Source organism: Natator depressus, chromosome 18 (genome assembly GCF_965152275.1).
Source record: "Natator depressus isolate rNatDep1 chromosome 18, rNatDep2.hap1, whole genome shotgun sequence".
Classification (NCBI taxonomy): Eukaryota; Metazoa; Chordata; order Testudines; family Cheloniidae; genus Natator; species Natator depressus.
The window spans coordinates 15972383-15990649 of NC_134251.1; the positions used below are offsets into that span (position 1 = coordinate 15972383).

At 47.2% G+C, this 18267-nt stretch overlaps 1 protein-coding gene across 4 annotated transcripts in view; it reads left to right on the forward strand.

The window, feature by feature from the left end:
• Nucleotides 1-2765: 2765 nt before the first annotated feature.
• The window catches only part of PUSL1 (pseudouridine synthase like 1), a 71518-nt gene continuing 56016 nt past the window's right edge, over nucleotides 2766-18267 (forward strand). The window contains exons 1-3 of one of the 4 annotated variants that reach the window (XM_074933917.1): nucleotides 2767-3310; nucleotides 4577-4634; nucleotides 6184-6241. In XM_074933917.1, coding sequence (XP_074790018.1) covers nucleotides 6191-6241 — 51 coding nt within the window. In that variant the 5' untranslated portion in view covers nucleotides 2767-3310; nucleotides 4577-4634; nucleotides 6184-6190. Of the gene's footprint in view, nucleotides 3311-4576; nucleotides 4635-6183; nucleotides 6242-18267 lie in introns of all 4 variants that reach the window. The other 3 variants (XM_074933914.1, XM_074933916.1, XM_074933918.1) reach the window with 3 other exon arrangements.

The following is an 18267-nucleotide window of genomic DNA, read 5'->3' on the forward strand; positions in this document are numbered from 1 at the left end:
TTATCATCCGAGACTGCTATAACATGAAATATATGGCAGAATGCAGGTAAAATAGAACAGGAGACACACAGTTCTCCCCCAAGCAGTTCAGTCACAAATTTAATTAACACATTTTTTTAACGAGCATCATCAGCATGGAAGCATGTCCTCTGGAATGGTGGCCGAAGCATGAAGGGGCATATGAATGTTTAGCATATCTGGCACGTAAATACCTTGCAATGCTGGCTACAAAAGTGCCATGCGAACACCTGCTCTCACTTTCAGGTGACGTTGTAAATAAGAAGCAGTCAGCAGGATCTCCCGTAAATGTCAACAAACTTGTTTGTCTTCATAATTGGCTGAACAAAAAGTAGAACTGACTGGACTTGTAGGCTCTAAAGTTTTACTTTGTTTTGTTTTTGAGTGCAGTTATGTAACAAAAAAAAATCTACATTTGTAAGTTACACTTTCACGATAAAGAGATTGCACTACTGCACTTGTATGGGGAGAACTGAAAAATACTATTGCTTTTGTTTATCATTTTTACAGGGCAAATATTTGTAACAGAAAAGAATATTATAAAGTGAGCACTGAACACTTGGTAGTCTGTGTTGTAATAGAAATCAATGTATTTGAAAATGTAGAAAAACATCCAAAATATTTAATAAATCTCAGTTCGTATTCTATTGTTTAACAGTGCGATTCATTGTGATTATTTTTTTTAATCGCAGTTAATTTTTTGGCTAATCGCGTGAGTTAACAGTGATTAATCGACAGCCCTAGTTAAAATCGATGCTGGTTTGAGAGCTGAGCCGTCGTCATGGGCCTGACTGTGCAACCTTTAGGCGGATCCTCAGTTGGTAAAACTGTTATAGCTCCTCCAAAGTCCACTGAGCTAGTGCAGTTTACCCCAGCTGAGGATCTGCTCTGTAGAGTAGTTCTTATTCACAGGGGATGTTCCACTGAACTTAATAGAACTACTTGCATGAATACCACTGTGAATAAAGGCTACAGATTCACATCATATATTTTACCTAAATGCTGCTGCAAATCCATTGTGTACAGCTCTGTGAAGCCTGACTCCCTTTAGCTTGGGGTTTCCAGCTTGTATTTTTCATTAGTATTACCAATATATTGCCCTTCTATAGCACCTCTCACCCAAAGAGCTCATGCTTCCCAAACAGCACAGCTGTGAGCTGGGAACGATCATAATCTCCATCTTACAAATGGGGAAACTGAGGCTCGGCACTGACATTACTTGCCCGCCCATACAGTCTGTCAGTGACAGAAATAGAACCTGCAAGTCCCTTCTCTAATCAATAGACCATGCACCCTTCCCAGAGCTGGGAGCAGAACCCAGGAGTGTATCTGATTCTCCAACCCTGTTCTAACCACTAGGCTACACTTCCGTGTTGAGATGACACTGGTCAGTGGCAGATCTAGACACAGTATAGAATGGTGCTAACAGGGGACCTTGCCAGCATGCAAGGGGAATGACATGTCTGCTCCCCACCCTACGCCCTGTTGAAGCACCCTTTGCTGGGGCTCTGGGCAGAAGGGGTTCAGTGGAGTTAACAGCATATATAGCAATGTCCCTTGCACAGCTTGGGTGATACTCACTCCTGTGTAGCAGGCCAGCCCAAAGCATGTGCTCTGCTCAAGCCCCCAGAAGCCCTGTTTTGAGGACAGATCTGTCACTGGGTGAATTTCATAATCTCCACGGCTCGCCAAGGGGATTCTAGCACCAGGTCGTGCTGCTTTCGACAACACAAATTTCTGCAAGGTCCCGTCCCTGATGAATGCTATGTAGTTGCTTCGGCCAGGGCAGCCCGGCTCCTTTCGCTTTGGGTTTTAATAATGTATTTTGAGGGGCACAGATTGAAAAATGCACAGCTGGATGACAAATGATTGTTTTCCTGTTGCAGTCCACACTGTAGATTATTGTAAATGAATGGACTTTGAACCTAAAGGGTAACATTTTCAAAAGCTCCCAAGTCACTTGGGAGCCCAAACCTAATTTTTATAAGTGATTTAGGCATCACGGCTGCAGGCTGGATTCTCGAAGGTATGTGGGTGACCAGACAGCAAATGTAAAAAATCCGGACGGGGTGGGGGGTAATAGGGGCCTATATAAGAAAAAGACCCCAAAATCAGGACTGTTCCTATAAAATCGGGACATCTGGTCACCCTAAGCTCACCTCAATATTTTTGAGGATCTGTGCCTTAAATGCCTTTTGAAAGTGGGACTTAGGTGCGAAGTGACTTACCTGCTTTTGAAAATTCTGCCCAGAATTTCTTTCACTGTTTATGCGGTTTGCTTATTGTGTTTTTCACGTTATTCTTCTTAGGCGGTGGGGCCATGTTGAGACAGGCTAGTCAGTTTCCCCTCGGGTTACACCAGGGTCCAGTCAATCCCACTTTCAAGCCCCCTCCCCGCAGCTGCCTGGGGTGCAAACTGCGGGGAAACATGAAACCCCCCCCCCCCCAAGTGGTTTCCCAAGCAAGTAAAATAAGGAATTTCAGCGAGGAAAGGGAGCATTTTTAAATGCACAAAAGCTACAGGCTGGGGCAGGCGAGACCCTTTAAAGGATGAACCTCGCTCGACCTTTAAAAAATAGATTTATTTATTTATTTATTTATTTTAAAATCACAAAGCCATTACACGTTTTATACCAAAGGCGAAACTTTACCTCGCTCCCTACCGCGGATTGCAACTGAGTCTAAAGCTCCTCCTCTTGCTCGGGGGGGGGGGTGGGGGTGGCTCTGGCCTGCCCAAAGTTGCAAGCGGCGGCGGCGACACCGAGCTCTTTAGGCCCCTGGAAGCTCGCTGCCTCCTGGGCACGTGCGCCCCTGGGGCTCCCCGGGCGCCGCCTGCAAAGCGCGTGCCTGGAAGCCCCCTGGAAGGGGCGCGCGGCGGGGCGAGCTGCGGCGCGCCCGGGGAGAGGAAGCGAGACGGGGGAGCGCTGGAGAGGGGGGCAATTCATTGCGGGGCGTCCCCGGGCAGAGCGGGCAGCTGCTGCAGCGGCCCTGTGCCGAGGCTGGTGGCCGGAGCTGCAGTCCCGATCCCCCGGCGAGGAGGAGGCTCGCTCTGAGCTCGCAGGTTTCCCCGCGAAGCCGGGCAGGGTTTTTGTGCCCCAGAAGCGACCATGGGGCGCGGGGCTGTGTTGCTGAGCGCATTTCAACCCGGGGGGGTGGTAACAGCTGCTTTCGCGGCTGCTACGCGAGCCTGAACCGAAAGCAGAGCTTTTAAATTAAAGCCTTCGCAAGCAGAGATGCATTCCCCCAAAACTCGGTACCTAGTTTTCTTTCAGTACTTTGGGACTAACTATAGGTAGGTGCCGTGGTGGTTTGCCCTCCCGGGGGGTGGGTAAAACGAGTCCGGGATCTGTGCATTGTTAGCGTGGGGTGGAAGACAGCCAGATGTCCTCCTATTAGGGGATTTGTTTTCTATGCGCACCTATAACCCCAGCCCCTGGGTGGGGTGGAGGGAGGGGGAAGTGTCCCAGTTTTTCACACTTCCTGTCTGGTCACCATAAAGGGGTGGGAGGCAAGGAAACTACACACCAGTCTCGAAGGTAAATAATTCATTGTATTTTTGGTAAATATTAATCCCATTATTGAATGCATAGGAATACATCTACTGGGATTAGAAACTGGAACGAGGGCAAATCGTTTGGGGTGGGGGAAATGTTGTCCTGGTTCCCTCCTCCCTCAAAGCCCAACTGGAGTGATGGGGGACGGGCTGACAACACATTTCTATCCTTGGAGGTTTCAGAGTAATAGCCATGTTAGTCTGTATTCGCAAAAAGAAAAGGAGTACTTGTGGCACCTTAGAGACTAACCAATTTATTTGAGCATAAGCTTTTGTGAGCTACAGCTCACTTCATCGGATGCAGGATATCCTTGGAGGATAGACGAAAGAGCCAGCTTCTGACGTCAGACAGGTGTAAATGCAAAGTAACTTCATTTAAATCCCTGGAGGTATTTCGGCCTGAGGCTCTGGTCCAGCAAGGAGTTCCGTGGGGGTTGACTCTGCACCACGAAGAAGAGTTTGTAGATTGCATCGGAAGACGTGGGGCTTTTTTTACCCACAAAAGCTTATGACCAAATAAATCTGTTAGTTTTTAAGGTGTCAGTGGACTCCTTGTTGTTTTTGTGGATACAGACTAACACGGCAACCCCTCTGAAGTTTGTAAGTTGGGACTTATAGCAAAGTCACTTGGCCTCAAAGTTTTTGTGGGCCTAGCTTTGTTGGGTAGGAGTGTGACAATAAGAGGTGTGCCAGCAGAAGCTCCAGTGTCGGTGCTGTGAGGCCAGCAAAAACCTCCTTTTTGCTGGTCTGGTTGATTTTGTTTGGGGAACTGGTATACGCTATAAACAAACTCTTTTGCCAGCATTAGCGACAGGCAAACCCTTTCTAGTGTAGACAAGACCTTAATGTCTATAACTTTCAGCCTGTCGTTTCTACTTTGTCTCTAATGCGAGAATCAAAATCACTCGCGTGAAGGTCAGTGACTGTTAGAATAACCCCTAGGTTTTGTCCCCTCTTTACTACACTGAGTAGAGTTATTTACTGCAGTGCTCTCGGTTTTTTCAGTGCGGCACAAGGTCCCTGCCTCAAGAAGTTTCTGAGCTGAAGCTCAAGTACTGCAAATGTACGTTTGCACGTGTGAGGTTACGTTCAGTCGCACTGCTCACTCGCAATAGCATCTGCGGGGTTGGGACCTTATCCTGAAAGCCTTTACCTTGTGCAAATCGTCCCCAGAACTTCAGTGGGCTTGTCGTTATCATTAATTTTGACTGATGTGCAATTGCTCCAGCTGGGGGCCTTCCAGACACTTAGCAAGGGTGGCCTGTGCACTGTGACCCTGGCTCTTGAAGGTCAGAGCAGGAGAAGGATCTCAAGGAACTGTTATGAGGGCAATTTAGGAGAAACATAAGCGGTAGGAGGGAAAAGTAGCTGAGAATGGGGTTATGTAGAGGCTTAAAGGTGAGGACAGGTAGCTTGAACATGATATGGAAGGCTAGAGGGAAAATTGGGTGAGATTCAGAGAGGGGTGTGATGTGATCAGAACATTGTGGGAGGAAGCAAGGTGACTTTTGGCAGTATTTTGTGTGGACGGGATGGGGGAGCAAGGGGGAAAAGCAGGAAGACCAAAGACGAGGAAATCTCAGTAGCTAAGGACAGATCCTTGATGTGGCAGTTCCTATGTAGGTGGGATGGGGGCCTGGCTAGGGAACGAGGAGAAAGGGTGGATTGTGATTTCTGCAGTCACAAACCTTTTTGCAAAGTAAAATAAATAAATTAAAGCTTTTAAAAATGTGAAGTGCTGAATGTGACCGTTTCCCTTCGTCCTTGAATGATGCAGAGAGAACCAAGGCAGATAAGCTTGTCTTTAGACGCAGTAAAGGGGCCATTTAATTTTTGAGGGGAGAGTTTGAATGTTAGATATGCCACGTAATACATTTTGACAGCTGAGATTGCGTTATTTTGCTTTTCCTTTTTTCCCCTTGAGTGAGTCTGTAACTCTCGGCGAGACCTTCTATTAGGCAGACAATGAAAGGAGAATAGAGAAGGAATAACTGAAATAAGATATGCAAATGTCCTCTGTTGTTGAAACCATAGTCATAAATTCGTGTCTGCATCTGCGGCTTAAATATTGTTCTTTGCCTATAATCAGATTAGGCATTTATTATCAATGGGACAATTACTATAGCTAGAAGCCGCAAACTCCATCCTACGTGAATTGTTAAGAAGTCTTTGTAAAACTTTGATTCCTATTCCTGTGGCCTCAATACAGTACAACACTTAACAGCCCTTGAAGTCAATGGGACATAACCATGTGCTTAACTGCTTTGCTAAATGAAGGCCTGACTAAATTAGCAGCATATAGTGGAAGGAAAACAGATATAATTTTACTTCAGTGTACAGTATTGGTGCCTGATTCGAAGCCCATTAAAGTCAATGGCAGTCTATCTAAAATAGGTGAAAGGTAGCATTTGATCCTTAGTTAAGTTTTATATAAAGAATTTGCTGGATCTCAATCACAGTCGGTCACTTGACAAAGAAGGTGACGATCCTTATTTTGCTGTAGCCCAGGTACTCAGCCTAAGTGTGATGTTACATCCTATGTTCAGCCATCGGCTGAAGGTTGGCGTTTACTGACCATTGCTAAGAACTGTTGTCTTTCTTTTGCTCTGCAGTGGTGTCATGGAGACATTGACTGATCAGCCTGTGCTCGGCGTCCAGAATTACTTGGAGGTAGGTACTTGGGGTGGCACTGACACAAACTGAAAAGCTAAGGTTGCATTGTGGAACTGCAAATGTTATAAGGGGGAACGCTTGTCCTTGTAACTGACCACTTAGAATAATAATATTACCTGGCTCCTTGTACAGCACTTTTAGTCTGTAGATCTCAAAGCTCTTTACAAAAGAGTTCAGTATTATTATCCCCTTTTTAAAGATGGGGAAACGGAAGCACGGGGTGAAGTGTCTTGCCCAAGGTCACCCAGCAATTCAGTGGCATTGTTAAGGATTTGATCCAGGGCAAGTTTTTCATGCCTTTTTTCTGTTTTTTGAGGGGATGTGGGGGCCAGTCCTGCAAGCTGCTCTGCGTGGGCAAGCACTTGTCTAAAGGCAGTATTGTGCTGGTTTCCCTTGAGATTTGATTTTAAACCGGTTTGGTTAAACTGGTGTCCATGTAGCGCTGGATTAGCTAAACCAGTTTAACCAAATGGGTGAAAGTTTGTGTGTAGACAAAACCTGGCTTACTACAGGACCTTGTGGCAGTCATCCAGCTTTTTCTGTGCCCAGTTTTCCCCTCCGATAAAAGAGGTATTGAAACACTTTCCTCCCAGGGGCATGAGAGTTTTACTGGAAGGATGTTGGTAAAACATTCTCAGATCCTTGTATGGATGCAAAGCATTGTTATTTCCAAAGCCTGCAAATGCATTTGTTAAACTGGCGCCACATGCCAGAAGTTTTGCTGTGTTCCAAAGCGGTGTATTGAATAGCTTTTTGCTGTTAACAAAAACTCAGTTATTACCATGGTACATTAAAATTAATGATTTGTGCTTAATTTGAATGTAGACACCCATAAGAATGGTGCACTTCGCCTGTTGTCCCAGAGATGCAATCATGAATGACTGGTTTAATCTTAATGTATGTTCCTCATGGTCATTATTGTCTCAAAGGGGGCAGCACCGTCACTCAGCCGTTATTTTTCTGTAATTTCTGTTGGGAACTGTACCGAGGGAACATCTGGTTCTTAGATGACTTGTCTAATGTGCAGGAATTTTGTCTGATGTAGAGGAATTTTGCTAATCACCCTTACGTTGTTGAAGGGCATTCCTCTCCAGAGGGTCATATGACTGTCCTATCTAAGCAAAGCCATCAGAAATGTTTAATTAGCAGTGGATTCTTACCTCTCTCCTCCCACTAATTGACAGGTAGCGACAATCTCTCAGTTTCTACACAAGCAAAACCAAATAGCTTCAAATTGTAGAGACTTGGTACTGAGTTGGATTCTTCCTGGTAGAGCTATTAAAAGCGATCCTGTGTGTCTGCCTGTGTACTTACATAGCTCCCCTCACTGTACCTCACAAACGTTGTTAATTTATCCCTGCAAAACACCTGTGCCGAAGTGGTGTTTTCCCCATTTTACAGATGAGAAGCTGAGGCCCAGAGAAATTAAGGAACGAATCCTCAAAGGTATTTAAGTACCTAACCTTCATGGATTTCAATGGGAGTTAGGTTCCTAAACACCTGATAATCTGGGTTTATGAGACTTGCCCACGGTCACACAGGGAGTCTGCTGCAGAGCATAGAATTGAACTTCGGGTCCCTGAGTCTCGATACAGGGCCTTAACCACAAGACAGTCTTCTTCTCTGCCTGGTCAAACTGGAACCAAAAGCTGGGCTTGTAAGAACAACTTTTCATAAAACTTAAAACCAGTAGAAATGGTTCTGAAAACTCCAGTGGAAACAGTTTTTGTTTTTTAAGCTAAACATTCCCCTGCAGAACTGCAATCCAAACGTTACGGCATTGTGTTAGCGTGTGACACCCAAAGGTGAAATTGACTAGTAACTGTAAACAAAAGTGAGACAAAGAGGGAGAGGTAATATCTCTTACTGGCCCAACTTCTGTGGGTGAAAGAGAGAAGCTTTCAAGCTTACATAGAGTTTTTTGCTGTGTAAATGCAAAAGCTTCTCTCTCGCATCAACAGATGTTAGTCTAATAAAAGATTTTACCTCACCCACCTGGTCTTTCTAATATCCTGGGATTAATACAGCTACAGCAATGCTGCCTGTAAATAAAAGTGAAATTGACTAGTTCGTTTTCATTGTCAAGATGACAAGAAATGCAAAAATTTAAGAAGGAAATTTGCCGTTAACATTTCTCTCCAGTTTTAATGCTCCGATATATCTATTAACACTCATAAAGAAACCTTGCGGGGGTTTTAAATGATTTCTACTCTGAAAGCATCCCTTTTAATACACTGCATATGGGTTTGATCCTACAAACACCGTGAGTAGCGCCTGAGTTGTTCCATTAATTTCCAGGAGACCTCCCAAGGTGGTCAGGACTTCTCTCTGTATCAGTTAACAGGATTGGGCCCTAACTGTGCAGTAGCAGTGAAAAAAGACCCATTCCTCTGTCAGCCAGTAGAAAGTGAGTCACTAGTACAGGTTACAGAATGAATGCTCTGCACATCTAGGCATTTTTGTGATGTAATGCTAAGTTAATTACAATTCTGTATTGAGTGGCACATCTCTGAACACTGCTGGTGATTCCCATGTCCCCACGAGTGGCTGTAATTAAAAGGAGACTCTGCTGTCTTAATTTACTTCTTGCAGTCGGGGTAAGTTATAAGCTAAAGTGAAACACATGCCTGTTTATGTAAGAGATGAGATTTGAGCTGTCAGAGAGGTTACAGTCCAGCCACTTTGTGCTGCAGTGGACTGCGCTTGCTATCCAGAATGAGACTCTCGCACGACTGTTTCTAGTCACTTCTGAAGCAACAGAAATGATGTATGGCTCTCATAAGCTTTACTTCTGGAAAGATTATCCCCTGGCATGTTTCTGGGCTGGGTTTATGCTTGCCAGGAGCAGAGATTAAACCATACGTTTTATTCTAGCCCATCTAGGTTCTATATGATGGCTCCCCTCACGTTAGGATCTGAGCGTAGTATTCTTAGAGCAGCATGTTTTCTTATCATCCCTACGGGTTTTAAGGACGGTGTGCTTGTCTCTGGAATAGTCTTAGCTCTTGCCCTGCTTTTCCTCTTCGGAGGAGTGGGTATGTTTGGGAGGTGTGTGCAGGATAGGGCTGTGTGCAGTTCAATAGATGGTGTGAACCCTTAGCACTGCATCGGTGCCCCAACATGGTGTCAGGTGGTGATGCACTTTTGGAGGTGCTGTCCTTTTAAGATGAGATGGTAAACGTTTATGGTCGCTGAAAAGAATGACTTGTGGCCATTCAAAGATCACTCTTCCCATTTTGCATGGGTAGAATTGTGGACCTTGACGTCAGAGTTAAATTCAAGCCAGGTTAAGTAATGCCTACCTAAAAAAAAATGACTCTTGGAGCTTCAGCTACTATACAGTATTCTTTGCTTCCTGGCCAAACTGTTGTGCTGTGTTTCTGTGTGCTCCTAAACAGCTGCCATTTTTCAGAGTGGTCAGAGGCACCTGCATGTCAGTGATGGGTCAGATTACTCCTGGGGGAATTACGCACCACTGCGCATGTGCAGAATTTATGTTCCCTGCAGATTTCTTTGCTTCCTCACAGAAAAATGACTTTCTGATGGGGAAGCAAAGGGAAGCCACAAGAGCGGTCATGCGACCTTCCCCAGCAGTATGTTTCGGGTGCCCACGGCAGCCGGCAGAGAGAGAAATCACTGTAGGGCGAGGGGAGGGACTGGGGAAGACCCAGCTGGTGGCTCCTACCCTGTGCCAGGCTCAGCTGATATTCCTGGCTGGGCTGGGGAGGACAGGACTTCCTCTTCCCCTGCATGGCATCCGGGGCTGGGTTGCAAACTCCTCCCCCTCTCCTTCGCTTCCTGTACCCACTGCTCCTCACCTGCAGAGGGAGGGGTCACTGTGTAGGGAGCTTCTCCCCCGACCACCCTGCATCCAGACCCCCTCATACCCAGACCCTCCCGCTGAGCCTCACACCTGCCGCACCCAGAACCCCCCTGAGGAGCCCCACTCCCCTGCACTTGGACCACCCCGATGAGCCCCAACCGGCTGCACCTGGATCACCACCCCACTGAGCCCCACTCCCCCAGCATCAGTCCCCCCCCCATGGGACCCCCACACCCGGACCCACTGCCGAGCTCTATCCCCCCACACTCAGACCTCCCCCATTGAGCCCCCAACACCCAGACCCCACAACAAGCCCCTGTGCATCCAGAGCCCCAACTCACCTGGATCCCTCACTGAGCCACCCACACTCAGATGGCCCCACACAGAACCCTCTCAATCCACATCTGGATCCTCCCACACTAAGCCCCTCCACACTTGGATCCTGCCGGGCTGAGCCTGCGCACACCTGGATGTATCTGGCACTGAGGGGCAGGGCACTGGGGTGTTTCTGGGGCAGGCCCGGTCCTTGCGCTGTGTCAGGGTTGGGTGCAGCCTCACTGCTGAGTCTGTCCCCAGGGGGGAGCTGTGCAGTGATCTCCCACTTCTGTGCAGCCAGTGGCCTGTGCTCTCCAATGCCATGCTGGAGCCTCCACATTTATTTGACCAATACATTTTGCATAATTTTAAAATACTGTGCACAGAATTTTTAATTTTTTGGCACAGAATGCCCTCAGAAGTAGTCAGATGGTTCCAGCATATAGCAAATCGAAGGAGCTTTGGGCTAGATAGCTCAACGGACTGTTTGAGGCACGTGTTCTGAATTTGGTGGCAGTGTGGGGTTTTTTTGGAACTGGTTGACTTTTTAAAAAATTTGGTGCAATTACAAAATTTAAAAAAAAACTGCAGAAAAGGTTGAAATTTTTGCAAAAAAATAGTTTTTTGTGCAACTAACTTTAGTGCTGGTCAACTTATTAAAAATGTTGAAATTAGGATGAAGTTTGTAGTTTCACAAAGAACTGGACAAAAACTGTTTTGGGGGAAAATGTTGCTTACTCTTCTCTCCTCCGTGCTCCCCTCTCTGCCACTCCCTGGTCCCCCCCCCCCCCCCCCCGCCCCTCTGTATTTATTGTTGTTAGAGCAGCGGGTTCCCTTGTTTTACAGAGAGTTCCAGGCATAAGGAGCAGTAGAAAGGGTGTGAAATTAAGAGAGGACAGAGGGAGCAAAAGGGCATTGTGGGTGGTTGTTTGGGAGGAGATCTGACCATAAAAATTGAATCTGAAGGTAATGCCACACGCAACAGCTCAGGCTGGAGATCTCTTATGTAATATACAACCTGTATGCCCATATGATCTTGTTATTACTCAGCACTGGAATTGATTACTTATCATGAGCCCAGCAGCAAGCAGGTGCTGCTTTATCCTCTCTAGCCTCGGGACACACACCATTTGAAGGTCACATATTTGCCCACCAACCTCTCCACGATACCCCCTGCGCTGTGGGATTGAACATCTCATAGCAGCAGACCAAGGTCCATAGACTCGGAGCGGGGTATTCTGTGGAGAGCAGTGAGGAGTTCACCTACCTCGACTGTAAGCAGGGTTCGAATGGATGCAGCAAACTGGATGTTCTTTGGCGAACATGAACCCGGCATGAAGTGTGCGTCTTCCTTATGGATGCTAAACCATCTTTGTGCTGAGACAAAGTTCAGGATCTATCAAACCTGCATACTACCTGCATTGCTAGATGGGTCACAAATCCGGACACTCCTCAGGCAGACTTGGAGCGCTGAGGGGTATTCCATATACGCTGAGTATAAAGTGGTTTGTGTGCAACGATCTGGCCTTCCTTCGGTCGTTCGTCATGCCCAAAAGCGGCGTAGCGAACTTTTCGGCCAGGTTGTTGCAATGGACAAAAACAACCCAGCACACTGTGCTCTCAAACTTCCATCAATGTGCAAAGGGGTGCATGCCCTAATCGTACCTGGGCCTTCTGGAGGGCTGCCCCAGAGAATCATGGATTTGTAGGATTGAGCCAGATCTAGGAACTTGATTGCACCATGCCCGGTGTGATGCCATCACTCGCGGTCACTCTGACTGACTGGTGCAATGTTCCTTAGAAGACTATGCGTCTGTGTATTTGCCATGCTTGTTTTTCATGGTCTGTGTTGGCATTCATTCGGCACTCACTGCTGTGGTAGCCGAGGGCTATCTGCAATTCTGGTGGTGGGAGTTAGCGCCGTCCGATGGCGGGGGCACTGGTCTGGGAATTGGGAGACTCAGGTTTTATACTCCGCTTTGCCACCCACCTGCTGCACGACCTTGAGCAAGTCACCTAATCTTAGCGCCTTGGGTAGCAAAATGAGGATAATGATTTCTCACATCCTTTGGCCAAGAGCTCTGAGATTTATGGAGGGAAAGTCCTGCCTAGCGGCTAAGAATCGTAACTCTAATTGGGGATCTCAGCAACATTTATTCGTATTGCTCATTGATTTATAAAGCACCCACCCATCTCCAGAGACTGTATCTGGAATGCTGCATAACTGTTACATGGCGCTTGAAAGAGAGAGAGTCCAGAAGGCTGTGTATCCCATTTACCCATCCTCTGCACAGTATAGCACTGTTTTCCCTCCCTGTCCCATGCTTGGGGCTTTGGATGAGCTCAGCAGTTGTTTTGCAACATTTGAGCGAGCAGCTTTTTGTTTTAACAAGCAAATGGGTAGAATGGGCAATTAAAAAAAAAAGGGAGGGGGGAGAAAAAGTTAGATCAACATATTTGTTATTGTCATTTCATGGCATCGGCATTTTGATCTCCTCAGCTGCACACTGGCCAATTCGTGGATATGCTCGTTTCTTTCATGTGGTTGGATTGATGTCGGGCACTGCTGAGTCGGGTTGCATTTATGAGAACCACATGGGATGTCTTAAAGGAACATTAATGGAAAACTTCTGGAGTCTGTAGGAATTTGTCCCCTTTGCTTCACCTTCTTGTAACCTTGAACTCCGAAAGACTTGTTCTTCTTCGAGCGATTGCACATGTCCGTTCCACTGTAGGTGTTGGTGCGTTCCAATGCACAGTTATCGGAGAGTTTTTACCCTTAGCAGCACTGGTCAGGGCGGCCCGAGTGCCCTTTTCTGTCTTGTGCACATGGTGCAGGCGTAAAGGGCTGAGCCACCCCAGGTCTCCTTCAGCCCTTCTGCCTGTGATGGTTGTTGGCGCTCCCTGTCCTTGCTTCTGCAAGGCTTTTCTCAATACCTGTATCTAGTACCCGGGTATTGTGAGTGTCCTTTTAGTAGCTAGTTAGTTTGTTAAGGGAAAAAACTTGTTTTGTGTGGTTCTGGCACCCAGCTTGGGGACTGGTACCGGAGATGTGCTGCACTCTCCGGGTTTCGAGGCCTGCCGCTTCTCGAGAAGAAGCTTCATACTCATTGGACTCTGAAGTGGGTTCCTATGTACCCCAACCCCTATGGACAAAAACAACCCAGCACACTGTGCTCTCGAACTTCCATCAACATGCCCTGATCCTACCTGGGCCTTCTGGAGGGCTGCCCCAGGGAGTCATGGATTTGTAGGATTGAGCCAGATCTGGGAACTTGACTGCACCATGCCTGGTGTGATGCCATCACTCGTGGTCACTCTGACAGACTGGTGCAATGTTCCTTGGAAGACTATGCATCTGTGAATTTGCCATGCTTGTTTTTGATGGTCTTCTCTGGCACTGATGGGTACGGTGCCGCTTAGCTCTCGAGAAGAAGCTTCATACTCATTGAACTCTGAAGTGGGTTCCTATGTACCCCAACCCCATCAGGAGAGAGAGGTCACCTGCCTGCCCTGGATTCCACCCCAGCAGGAAGCCTACAAGAGGGACCTTTGGGCTAGGCATAGCTGGGTCCAGGGCTGTACCTGTGGCCCTTTTGGAACCTTGGGGTCATCTCCCCTCCCCCACCCAGCCAAGGCAAGAGCATCCCTGCAGCCATCTCAGCTGGCTCCATCTGCCGGGCATCAGGAGAATTGTCACCACAAGCACCATAGTGGTGGTACCAAGCAGAGTCGGGTTTCCTTTCATGAGCAGCTGCAAGAGGAGAAGGAACTAGACCAACCCCTGGTTCCGTTGGCATCCTCTTCCTCATCTCCAGAGGAGGAAATTGTGGCAGATCCTATTTCTCCACCTCGGGATGATTCTAAGACTCATCTGGAGCTTTTGCGGAGGATGGCTATAGCTCTTGATAGACCTGGGGGAGGTCTGGGAAAAATCTCACAAGCTGAGGGACATTCGAACATCTGCGGCTCCAGCTAAAATAGCCCCATTCATTGGGAGAGCTATCTTAGAGCCTACAATGTGCACATAGGTGGTTTTAGGTTGCCAAACTGTGCCTTAGACTCCTTCGGGGCTGGATGGTGGAGAAGTGCTCGTCTAGAGAGCACCACGTAGACATGTTAATGTAAACTGTCCTCTCCTGGGTGGAATCAGAATTGCTCAACTGTGTGCCATAGATCCTGTACTGCTAACCGAGATTCTCCTTTAGCTCAAGCAGCTGGGGACTGATCCTTTGGAGCAGGAGGTTTTGATTCTATCCCCGCTGTCACCATGAAGTTCACAAGTGGTCATGGCATGCACCATAGTGACAATCCTGTACCCACAGATTTGTTAGTGTTCAGAGACCACCTGCATGAAACAGAGAGAAGTATCAATTTTGCAGACTAAGCATACAGAGATAGGTGATGATTTAATATGTTTGGCTTTTTTCCCCCCAGAGGATTAAAACTTTCTTTCTAGGTGAATATTTATTTAGCCTGCAACCCTTAAAAACTCATATCATTTCTAGGGATGGGTGCAAACCAAGAACCCAGATCTAAGCATCCCCCCGACTTCTCTAGAGTTTGGATCTAGATCTGAACACTGTGGCTTGGCCATGTCTCTTGTTGTTTCTTTATTAATATTGACAAGATATATAGGACCTGATCCTGTAGCCCTTACAAACAGGTAACCCCACTGTAAGTGCAGTTTAGAAGGACAAACCTCCAGTGTCGAGCCTGAGCCTTTTAATCCCCATACCCAAATGAGTAGCTGTTACTCATGCAAGTGGGCACCTGGACTTCAGTGGGATTACTTGCATAAGGAAGCACTGTTAGGATTTGCAGGATCAAGCCCATTTAGCGTTGCAGCTAGTAAACTGCACCCAGTTTGATCGCTTCTAAAATGCAATAAATGCAAATCCAGTTTATACACACCAGTTTATACAAGAAAACAGAGCCCCAAGCCCTGAGCTGTTGTTTGTTGCTTCTTCATTGTATTTTTCTCCCTGGACTTATGTGCACTGTGGTGCTTGCTGTTTGGTTTGAATCGTCTCCTGAGTGTGCTGTTACCCATCGTGCTGATGAACACTGCCCAGAACAAATCTTCCTGCACAAAGCTCTGCTTTGGCCAGCAGCTTTGTGCTATATCCAGATACCATTTCCCATGCAAGGGGGGGCGGGGAACAGAGCAGCCCAGGACCGCGTGAGGCTGTTTCAGAACAAACTCCAAAGAAAAGAAGGTAGACCCAGGAATGAGTCATCTGTTGTCCCTGTTTGAGTTGGATTGCTCTTCCAGCGATGTGGGTGACGGGCTTTTAGACCCATTCTTCCAGGCCTAGTGAATGTCTCTACTGTATTCTCCTTGTTGCCACAAGAACTTGCATCCATCACACTGAGTACCGGGCCAGATCCTCAGCTGGTGTGAATCGGTGTCACATTGTCTAAGTCTATGAGGCTGCCAATAGATACCAGAAGAGGATCAGGCCCCCTAATTTTAAAATGTACCCTGATACTTCAGGAGGCGGCCGTGAGCCAGTGCAGCACATACTGCCTATATTGGGTCTCTGCACATCTGGTGCCGTATGGGTGGAATTCGCTTCTGCATGCAGTTTGCCCTTGTACTTCTCTTTTGACCTTTAAGACCCATTTGAAAGCATCCATTTCCCGTCTCTCTAACCCGGCACAGTCAGAGAGGAAGCATTGTCCAGTGGTTAGAGCACAGAGCAAGCTTCAGGAAGCTCAGATTCTACTCAGGGTGCTGCCATTCAGTACATACAGCATCACAGTTAGGTATCATGGTTAGGTGACTTCTGATGTCAGGGTTAGAGGTGAGACCTCATGTAACAAGCTTACCATGGAGTTTTTCTAACTACTTCCCCTAGCTCAGTGGTTCTCAGACTTATTGAGTGGGCCCCCTTCTTTGTGTCTGTAGCCAGTTAGCCCCTCCCATCTCCAAGTACATAGACTGCCACCCTCCGCTGAAGGCTTCAGAGCGCAAGCTCCAGCCCAAGCCCCAACTTTAAAGCCATGTCCTGCTAGCCCGAGTCTCAGAAGACAGGCTGGGAGCGCTTGCTTCCCTGGGCTGTGTAGAGACACCCTCACGGTCTGTTTTAACCTTTAAAGGGCAATTGGATCGGGGTCAGAGAGCTGAAAATCAGGTCTTTCTATAGGATGCAGCACTGCAGGTGATGTCTCTCTGTCTCTTCTTCTGCAAGCAGAGATTTCCCTGGTTCTACAAGACTCTGTCCTTCTTCTCTGGATCCTGCTGAACCTACCAGGGATTCCTGTTGTTTCCTGTCCCTTCAGGATATAATTCTGGCACTTAAGAGTGGACATTTTCATGCTGTTCTAAATATGGAAGCGCTTAGCAAATGACCTGTTAGAAGAACAGTCCAGCTACCTGCAAATGGTTCTTTTCATGCATCACAGCGTAGGCAGGAATTCAGGGTAAAGTGAAATCCTTGGATGTGTATCCCAGCTCAAGGAATACTGTTGGCTGGAGAGAACGCACACCAGAAAGTAAAGTCAAATAGAAAATTGACTGGATTTAGGTAAATGAGGCACCTCCGGCCTGTGCCAAGCCATCAAATGGCAGAGCACTCAGAAATGAACATCAGCTAAGGTGAGGATGCTTGGATGGAGACATGGGCTAAGAACCAGCCCCTGGGGACTTCTAAGGCCTGATCCTCCTCTTACTTGCACTGGAGTGATCAGGAGTAAGTCCATTCAAGTCAGCAAAGTTACACTGGTGTGAAAACAGCACAACTGAGGGGAGACTCCTCAATCCTAAACTCCAGTCCCAGCTGTACCAGCCACTTGCTGGGTGACCTTGGGCAAGTTGCTTAATCCTTCTTCCTCAGTTTCCTCATTTGGATCTCTGAGATCATACCCAGGGGAGATATTTGGGAGGCTTAATTAATATCAGTAATGCCGGGGTGAGTTCCTCTGATGAAAAGCACTGGGCGGGTCCAAAGTGTTTTTATTTTATTATCAGGCTTTTACCTGAAATTACTAAAGAGTAAATAATGCATCTTTTCATAATTCAGTGCAGGTGATATTAGCAGATTAGCGTTGTGGAAATCAGGGGGGAAACAAACCACCAGCTGCATATAGACTCAAAGGACATCTGGATGGTCCAATTATGGCACACACTCATAAGTGAAGGGGTCATTTGTGAGTTGCTCGCAACTGGGGTCAGCAGTTCAGCAATGCCCCGCATTGGGGAGATTAATTAGGACGTGCTTTCACTGAGCTATTAAAAAAGGAATCTGATGCAGGAGTCACTTGTAATATCTATTAAAGACCATGTGGCCGCTGGGCTGGAGGGAAAATAGCTTTTAATAGCTCTGGTTTTGTTGTTGGTTATTCCTTGAATGTTCAGCACATAGATCCTTCAGTTTCCTCTCCAGAGAGTTCTGCATGGGAAGGATGCCTGCTGGATGAAGGCAGCTGTGAAAATAGCTTTTCTTTGTCCCCGTCGTCCAGTTCTGTGTCTCTGTGGGTTCATTGTTCCCCACGTGCCAGTCAGCCAGCCCTGCTTGGATCCTACAGTCCACTCTTCTTTTCCAGTCTATTCTCCAAAAAGAGAGAGCTCCTCCCAGGCCGAGGGGTGAGATCCAAACCTCAGCGCCTGGTTCTCACTGCAGTGCCGTTCAGACACTGGTTTGAAAGGGGCTGGAGAAGGGATGGGCTGGGCGTGGGGATCCCCCTGAGCCCAAGCAGACGCAAATCCATACCAAGCCAAGCAGGGTGTTTCCCATGCTCTAGCCCGTCTCCCCAAGTGTGGATTCGCTGCGCTTCTCGTATGCCTGACGAAATCTGCTAAACCCAAACACGTCTTCCTGCAAGTTTGCTCTCTAAATGCAGCTTCAGCTTTACCATAAGTCCGCTGGGCCACATGTCAAGG